Consider the following 9,645-nt stretch of genomic DNA (forward strand, 5'->3'; position numbering starts at 1 on the left):
GGAAATTATGTAACTTCTTCAACTTAACTCCTTTTCTCTTTTACAAAACACTTGATGTTTTGTTGCCATGGCAACAAAAAACCCAGACAAAAAAACTTGTGCTTTACTGAGATGCAACTACTGGGAGGTTGTTAACAGCAGCATGATTTGTTTCGCTGCAGAGGACTAATTTTTATTGTTTCATTGGATATATATGCAGTGACTGGACTGTGCTGATTAGAAACAGTCATCCCCTATAAATTAACACTACATTAGTTAAGCAACATAAATCTATTTCACTTCACAGGGCTTTGCAATCACCGATGATCAATGCATATATTGACAAGTCTGCCTTTAACCCCAAGATGAACATTCCCAATATTAATAAAAACACATTTCTCCTCTGTCTTCAACACTTTTAAGCACTTTAGCCTGATTAAACCAAAACATCTTTAAATTTTTAAATACGTAATGAAAAAAATTAGGTTTAAAAAATGTAACTTTCATCTTAAGTATTGACACAATGAATCAAAACAGATAATACTGTTCCTCCTTCTGTTAGCATTTTGTTAACAAACTAACAAGCGTCTCTTTTGTTTCTGTGTGTGGTTGATGCACATTGTTCTCTCAATTTCTTTATTAATCATTTGAAAAATACTGGAAAATATCCATCACAAGTTTCCTAGATTTCAAGCTGACATCGTTCTTTCTTTCTCTTTCTCCCATCTATGGCTGGCACAATATCAGATTTTCACTATATAATTATTGTGGCCAAAAGAATTCATGATAACATGTTATCATAATATCTATTTAAAAATAAAAAAGAACTAAAAATAATAACAATAATAATAGTAATAGTAGTAATAATAATAATTATACATTAATAATAATTTGATATGTGGCAAGTGGAAAGAGAGTCTGTAGTCATAACTGTACAAAATTGTACAAAGATAGCAATTACACTTAATGTTTAATGAAAAGGGAACCAGACAGTGATGACTGATGGAGACAAAACATTCACAGAAAGATATGGAATTTATTTAAAAGCGTGGCATTTTTAACAGACATTAGCATATGCGTATATTTAACATGATATCAATATTTCATTTTTGAACCATAAGGGAAATAAGCTTTTACCTTTATTGTGGGTTTTTTTCATCCTCAAATATTTTAATTGAACATCACAGCAGTCTCATATTTACCTGTTATTTAATATTTATGAGACAGACAAAAGGGAAGAGTTTCAGTCTGTGTGTAGAACAGCGAGAGACTCAAACCTGACTGAGGAGGGAAAAGTCCCCTTTACTTCTGCAGCGCTGCAGAGAGGAGACAAAGGACAGAAGACACAGTCCAGACTACACATATTTGAACTCAGTTATAATACATGAAGCATTTTCTCTCTGAAGTTTAGTAAAAGTTTACTTAATTGTGTATTTCGTACAGAGTCTCACAATATGCTTTAAATAATGAAAACAAGTGAGATTATGAAAAACCTGCTGTCAAAGTTTCAGTGCTAACAACATTCAACACATCTATGGTTACATTTTGTGTGCGCACGTTCAGTTTGTGTGTGTTGTCACTTCATGCTCTCGTGATCTGGTTACACAGGTTTTTTTTTAGCAACATTTGCATTTGGAACAGGGTTATAGATATAGCTGAGGACACTGAAATCATGTCCCCCACATTGTGCCTGAGAGTTTCAGGGGTGTGACGCAACTTGAGGAGTTTACATTACAATTATGCATGTGCTGTTCTGAAACTCTTACTCTGATTGTCTCTGAATTTTGCTTTTTTTTTGTGCGGCTGCAGCAGCATATCCTCAAACCATAGTTTAGTTATGATATCTAAAAAATTTACATCCAGCATGTTAAGTTACCGTTTAGGCTAGGTTTAGGAAAAGAATACTCAATGTCTACTCAATGTAATGTTAGTAAGTTTCAGAAAGTAACGTGATGTACAGTGTTTCCCACAAAATTAGAATGTACAGGTGGCAGTAGGTGATGGCAAACTCTCTGTTTGTGTGTGTGTGTGTGTGTGTGTGTGTGTGTGTGTGTGTGTGTGTGTGTGTCCCTACACATCATTTCCTGTCTGTGTCCCCTTTATAAATTTAGAGTTTTTTTAGGGTCCATACATGCAGTGCAGGGGGCACTCTGAATGAGTTTATTTTTCCTGAGCAGCACTTTGCAAAGTTTGATTAGCAGGGTCGATAATAACTGATGATTCGAACCAATCAGAGCTGATCAAATTGATGGATAAGAGGAGGAGCTGCTGCAGAGCAAACTTTTAGACCCAGCGCAATAAACAGTTTCACTTTCACTGTACCTAATGCTCTGTGCCCTTAGAGTGTGGTGCAATGAGTAATTGAACTGTAAATAATTTCTAATACCACTTCTAATGACACATTAAGGTTACGCAGGTTCATTTTAGGAAAATAAAGTCACTAACTATAACTATAGTTGGGCTTAGTCACATTTCCTACTTAACGTAGTGTTACTTACTTAACATTAGGGCCGTACCTCACTCAGAATTACGTCAGTTGACCAAAACCTCCCCAGAAGTACACTGCACAGCACATTGACTTGCAAAAAGGTTCAAGTTCATTTCACCCTTGGCATAAACACCAGTCTCCTGGGGAAAGTCCTGGTTGTTTGACACATTCACCACCCCAACCTGCCTTATTGCACGGACTTTTGTGCTTTGTAATACTTTCTTCTTTACTCCCATCAACAAATTTGTCATGTGGTATCAGCCCTCACGCTTATGTGCGTTATATACGAATTCTGGAGCACTACTTTTCGCAGGTATACATACAAACAGTATATAAGAAAAGCCTTGTGGCAGTGCAGAGAAGTCTTTGGAATGACATTTAGATCAGAGTGAAATATTATCTAAATGTAGAGAGTGTTTAATTGGAATGGGAAATTCATACTTTTGAGAATTTATAGTGGCATGTTTTTATTAGGAGGATGAGTTGCATGTGGGAAATTTGGACCCCAGACTTCAAATCTTGTCTGAGGCCCTGCTCAGAAAGTCCCTGTGGTGCTTTCAGGTCATTGGTTAAATAAAGAGGCAGTTTATCTAAGTGGCTCTCCAACTAGTAATGAGCTGTTAATAAAATAAAGTTGTAGGATCAGCTTTCTATTTAGCCTCAATATTTTTAAAGACCAACCATAAAGTGTGATTTATTACTACAGTTTTATTATTGTCTGCTTTCCTTTTTGTGCACTGTGCTCACTGACAGTGAGAGGTTTTTCCCATGCCCTAGAACTAATTTTTTCAGGCCGCGCAAAAGAGGTCAATAGGTTTTTTAGATCAGTGTCATCCGCTTTAAGAGGATTTTCGGAGTATGTTCATAGTGGAGTACTAGATGTTGCCATATTTGGGTAAAAGAGAGGCTCAGCTTTTCCTTTGGGTTTGTCATGTTGAAATTAAAACCCAGAGTTACACAATAAAGATAATAAAAAGAGCAGATTGTGCATTAGCCTTGGATCCCATTTGAACTCATTAACCCTGTGCACGTGCTCCCGAAGACACGGAGAGCGACAGACGCCTTTGATGAAGCTTGTCAGTATGAATTACAAACAACACTGATTTTTGCATTTTCGTCATGAATCACAGCTGTAACAAAGGCTGGCGCTCGAGACCACATGGCGGAAATGGATTTTTTTTCATCGAGTGTAAATGAGGTGACTGAAGCTTCTGTTAAACAAAAAAAGCATCTTTGCACGCACACACTCGTGGACTGCGCGTATACAAAACTCAACTCGTGTGCGAGAGAGCGCGCGCATTGATTGACATGCTTGCGCTTGTTTTCAGCACCACGGAGAGCAACACACCCTCAACAAAGACCAATAAGACACAAGGAAAAGGCATGGAACTGTTTTTCAATTCATTTAATATGGATTGTAAATAAGTGGACATCCACAGCGCGGCCCTCTGCTGTCAGCCTTCACGAAAAACCGGATTACATCAGCTTAGTTTCTGGGAAAAGTGACTGATGACCACATCATTTGGTCTGTGTCAAAAGTGGCAGACACAGTCATTGCCAGACTTTATTGCAGACACAGTGCAAAAGAGCACATCGCTCCTGCATATCGCCACTGCCGTGATGTTGCTTTATATTTGCAGTAAACTCGATAAAATGTTGATTTAAATGCCACCAACGTGAAACTGAATGATTTAAGGCTGCATGTCTGCGTTTAAACAAGCTGATGTGCGCGTGAGACGCCACAGAGAAATAATCCAACTTGGATCAAACAGGTGTGCACATCATCAAGTGTTTTTCTTGCACATTTGAACGAAGGTGTGTGCGCGACATTAAGTGCCAAGTTAATTTCCGATTGGGCGGGTGGTGGACGTATGTCAGACATATGCGCGCCGTGGGCGGGTGTCGACGTGTTTGTAAAGAGAGGAGAGAAAAAAGAAAAAAGGCAGAGGAGAGCGCGGCGCTTCAGCAGCGTGTGGATACGCGGAGATAGGTGATGGTTAGGAGAGATGTAAACGGCGTCGGCCTCAGCTCTCCAAAGCTGGCTGGGAGAGGCGTGGCGCACTCTGCCCCTCCGGTCCGAAAACCACCTGTATGGATGACCAGACCTTCAGCGTGATCCAGCCCCCGTCGTCCGCCAGGCGCACGGACAGCAACGCAACCGACAGCCGGGATTATGCCGTGGTGGAGAGGGGCGTCATGACGGTGGAAAACATGCTGGAGGAGTCCGCCGTGCTCTCGGCTCCTCACCTGTCCGTTGATCGATACGAGCGCGGCCGGCAGGGGTGCTGCGAGCGGGTGGTGATCAACATTTCGGGTTTGCGCTTTGAGACGCAACTCAAAACTTTCAACCAGTTCCCAGACACGCTCCTGGGGGACCCCAGAAAAAGGATGCGCTACTTTGACCCACTGAGGAACGAGTACTTCTTCGACAGGAACCGACCCAGCTTTGATGCCATCCTGTACTACTACCAGTCAGGGGGGCGCATACGGAGACCTGTTAACGTCCCCATTGATATTTTCTCCGAGGAGATCCGGTTTTATCAACTAGGAGAGGAAGCAATGGAGAAATTCCGGGATGATGAGGGGTTTATAAAAGAAGAGGAGCGCGTGCTGCCCAAAAAAGATTTCCAAAAGCAGGTTTGGCTTTTGTTTGAGTATCCTGAAAGCTCTGGACCAGCGAGGGCGATAGCCATCGTGTCAGTGCTTGTTATTTTGATTTCTATTGTTATTTTTTGCATGGAGACGCTGCCGGAATTTCGGGATGAGAGGGACCAAGCCACAGTGGCACCCACGGTCAACGGCACTGCGCCCTACGCGTCAAGCCCGTTCACAGACCCCTTCTTTGTGATAGAGACGCTCTGCATCATCTGGTTCTCTTTCGAGTTGCTGGTGAGGTTTTTCGCCTGCCCCAGCAAAACCACCTTCTCCAAAAACATCATGAATATCATTGACATAGTCGCTATAATCCCCTACTTTATCACTTTGGGGACTGAGCTGGCCGAGACGGAGACAAACGGCGGCCAGCAGGCGATGTCCCTCGCCATCCTGAGGGTGATCAGACTAGTGAGGGTGTTTCGCATTTTTAAGCTGTCGCGTCACTCAAAGGGACTTCAGATCTTGGGGCAGACCCTAAAGGCCAGCATGAGGGAGCTCGGTTTGCTCATATTCTTTCTTTTCATCGGAGTTATTCTCTTCTCCAGCGCGGTTTACTTTGCAGAAGCAGACGACCCCTCGTCCAGCTTCACCAGCATCCCAGATGCGTTTTGGTGGGCAGTTGTCACCATGACCACAGTCGGGTACGGTGACATGCATCCGGTGACCATCGGTGGGAAAATAGTAGGTTCGCTGTGCGCAATAGCGGGCGTGCTCACCATTGCCTTACCCGTGCCGGTGATCGTGTCCAATTTCAACTACTTTTACCACAGGGAGACTGACGGAGAGGAGCACCCGCAGTACGTGCACACGAGCAGCTGCGAGCACCTCCCCTCGGAGGAGCTCAGGAGGTCGTGCAGCTCCTTGTCCCTCAGCAAGTCCGAGTATATGGTGGTAGAGGAGGGCATCAACAGCGCGTTCAAACAGCCCAACTTCACCACCGAGAACAACCAGAACTGCGTGAACATCAAAAAGATCTTCACAGACGTGTAAATGAAACCCACAGTGGATCACTTATGGAGCATGAAGACATAGTAGCTATAATATTATTTTTTATATATATAGCCTATCGTAATGTGTCAGCCCATATCTGTGGATGAACGTGCGTAAATGTCCGTTTTAACAAGTTTTTTTTATATGAAGGAAGACGAGAAATTATTAGTCTACTTATTTCCAGTGTACACTGTAAAATATGACAAGTTGATCTTACTTCAAATAAGCTTGGAAACTAGTTGCCTTGAAAAAGTAAAAGTCAATGTAGATCTAACCATAAATCTTAATTTAGCCTATGTTTACTTGATATCAAAGTGTTAAGTTTGAAATTTAGCTGTATTTAGGCCTACTTAATAATAATGACAATTGAAATAACCGTGGTCCTTCTAAGTTCTGAGCAGCTTCTTTAAACCAAATTATTCTGACTTAACTTGGTCATCACAATGAGGATTTTGTCAGTGATGGAGATCTTCAAGTTCTGTTTTCTCAACACATTTAAGAAAATACAAATATGACAGACTAGTTTGCAACCAGCAGATATAGGCTTATAGCACAGTAATCTTGGTTTACTGAAGTTACTAAAACTTACTAAATTAAACTTAACATTTTTAAGCTGCAATAACTTCGTGATATTAAGTAAATACAACTAAAATTTAAGTTAACTTAACAACTGGATATACAATTAACAGAAATTAAGATTAATTATATTTACTTTTACATCTTTTTAAAGATATTTTATTGTAAAATCAAAGTCAGATTTTACAGTGTAGATTCACGTTTTGAGTATTTCTCAAAGGTTATATAGTATTAATATGATTTTGAAAAATATGCTGGAAAAGTGTTTATTTCGTCTAAAGCTGTTGCCAGAAATACATTTAAGAACATGTAATCGGCTTGTTAAAACCGATATTTTTGCAGTGTACAGTGCCACACGATGCCTACATATCTTGGTGTTAATGCGAAAGTTGTTGGTGTTCATGATCGGGATACACGTGTAGCATATAGTCTACTATATTGCATTTAGCCACCAGTCAACAACAACAACAACAGCAAAAACGACGTCTTGTGCTTCGTGGAAAGAAAAAGTTTCATTGTCCAGTAATGTGATGAATAGACTATTCGTATAGCCAACTGCCTGTTTAGGGTTATATTTAATATCATAACCTGTGGAGATGTTGGACTCTGAGTCTTGTTCACGATTATTCAGGTAAAGACACACTGAGTTGTGTAGATGGAGACGCTTATCATATGAGTCGAGCTTTTCGTAAAATTGTATTTTTATTCAGATCTGCCTATATAGCCTATAATAAATAAAAACGGAAATTAACTGACCCCGAGTCAAAATGTCTTTACGCCCTTCAGCTAAATATCTAATATCGCTATGTGAAGCATATGAAGTGTGGTGTGTTTGAGGTCACGTGACGACAGGATGAAAGGAGGGAGCGCGTGCAGAGCGTCCCGCCTGCTGCTCGTGGAGCCCGCCTTGTGATGCAGTCTCCATGACGACGGTGGTTTCCCGGGTAACCCCCTCTGATGTGTTGTTACCATGGCATTGAGTGTTGCGTTTCCACAGAGTCTTTCCAACTGGGGTTCATTATCACCTCTGTCCCTGGAGAGGGAGAGAAAGGGGGCAACTGCCGCAGATGTTCTCTGATGATAAGTTCAACTCACATGTGGAGTTTAATAATTTATTGAATACGTAAAAGGTGATAAAATCAGTATCTATCAGCACTATTACTGTTTTAAGTTAGCAGCCTGTAGCCTCAGGTTATGAGCTGGCACTCACGTAGAACTATAATGAAAATCATGCAGCTGCTCTTTTGTTTCCCCTCACTGAAACCGCCTCAGCTGCTCTCTTTTTCAGATGTGAGCATCATTCTCTGAGTTGGCATGCCAACTAGGTCTGACGTCAGCTACCTTTCAGCGCCTCCAGCAGACATTTGCACGTGTGCTTTGGGAACAAAGTGGCTGAGAGATGAAGTGACACAAACAGTGTTAACATTAATCAGGGGGATGTGTTTCGCCTTTGTGTGTCATGTTGGATTGGAATATGTGTGAGAGGTTTTGTTTTTTGTTGATTTACATTTCTGACTTTACCTTGAGTAGCCTGTTCTTCTGGCTGCAACCTATGAATGTTTTGAAAATCTGTTGCTTATTTTCTGTATCAGTTAATCGTTTAATTCAGGGAATTCAACCTTTTTTTTAGGTCAAGGATCTCTTAGCTTAAAGAGAGACGAAGCAGTGACCCCACCACTACATATGTCAAATTGAGTTGCATATAGACTGGGCAGGGTGGCCCTAAGTGCCATGTGTTAACCCCTTGAAACCTGAAAAAACTGGAAGAATTGGAAAGAAGGCAGATTAGCAAGATCTTAGTAAAAAGTACAAGAAAATTACCTGACAATTAGTTTAAAAAACACGACAAAAACAACAAAAAACACACACAAACAAAAGAAAAATTAAAAAGAAAAGAGATAAACAACAAGCAAGGCAGACAAGACTTGAAAAAAGCTTAAAGCTTTCAAGTCTGTGACATCATTTTAAATATGTTATCATGGTAATCATAAATATAGTTTTTGGAGCTTTCTTTTTTACCAAATATTTTTCCTAAGTTTTTTAAAAAATAATTTGTTAAAAATGCAAATACTTGTGAACGGTGTCTGAAAGCAGCACAAGAAAAGGGATATTGCTCAATGTTTCAAAGGGTTAAGGGGATGGTTTAGATTTTTTGAATGGGGGTTAAATGAGGCACTTATCCATATGCACTCACAGTTTGGAGAAGTAGGCTGGAGTCTAACACACAAGCTAAGCAATGTACTGCAGTAACTCTGAGGACCCATGATTTCATCTTTAAATATAAAATAGTGTAAAATACCTGTTATAATATCCCAGAGTCCAAAATGACATCTTCAGATCTTTTGTTTTGATTAAACAACAGCCCGTAATTCAGAAAATATACAGTATACAATGAATAAGATTGAAGCTGCAAATCTTCAGTTTGGAGAAACCGGCAGCAGGATGTACCTAGTCTGAGCATCGATCAGTAGTTGTAAATCTGTCTGTCTGTAAATTCTGTCACAACATACTGTTATAAATAAAGTATTGTGGCCTACTAATCATACAGCAGACAGAAGGTAACATGCTTAAACATGCAGCAAAGGCCAAATCATCTTTTTTTTCAGTAAAAATGCAAAAATTACCATTCCCACTAAAATTGTGACTAACATCAAAATAGAAATATCTGTCAAAGTTAATTGTAGTATAATTTTTTTGTGTGTGTGCTTATCATTAACCCCTAATTTTGAGTATTTTTGGAAGCAGAATTGATCCTCATTAGGTTGAATAATCATTTATTCATTTCAGATAAAAAATATTTTTATTTTATTTTATGGTATTATCAATATGAGAAGAGAAACTTGTTCAAAATTCAGTGAAGAAAAACAGCATAGATTTTACAAACTGCTTCATGTGTCATTGAGTAGTTGAAACAATGTTGTATTGCTGCTGTTGAACTGCAGGTTGAATCATGAGAG

General features: G+C 39.9%; 1 protein-coding gene across 1 annotated transcript; it reads left to right on the forward strand.

Moving 5' to 3' along the window:
- The first annotated feature begins 4,060 nt into the window (after positions 1-4,060).
- On the forward strand, positions 4,061-8,333 carry LOC121950610 (potassium voltage-gated channel subfamily A member 3). Its single transcript, XM_042496666.2, has one exon. It carries the CDS (start codon positions 4,559-4,561, stop codon positions 6,110-6,112), a length of 1,554 nt encoding a protein of 517 aa, XP_042352600.1. The 5' UTR covers positions 4,061-4,558; the 3' UTR covers positions 6,113-8,333.
- Positions 8,334-9,645: the final 1,312 nt, after the last annotated feature.

The sequence above is a fragment of the Plectropomus leopardus genome, chromosome 2 (genome assembly GCF_026936395.1).
Source record: "Plectropomus leopardus strain MGB_pleo_1.0 chromosome 2, ASM2693639v1, whole genome shotgun sequence".
Classification (NCBI taxonomy): Eukaryota; Metazoa; Chordata; class Actinopteri; order Perciformes; family Serranidae; genus Plectropomus; species Plectropomus leopardus.

What these genes read in the sequence shown, in the direction of transcription:
- LOC121950610 (XM_042496666.2), top strand. Translation starts at nt 4,559, where the DNA reads ATGGATGACCAGACCTTCAGCGTGATCCAGCCCCCGTCGTCCGCCAGG.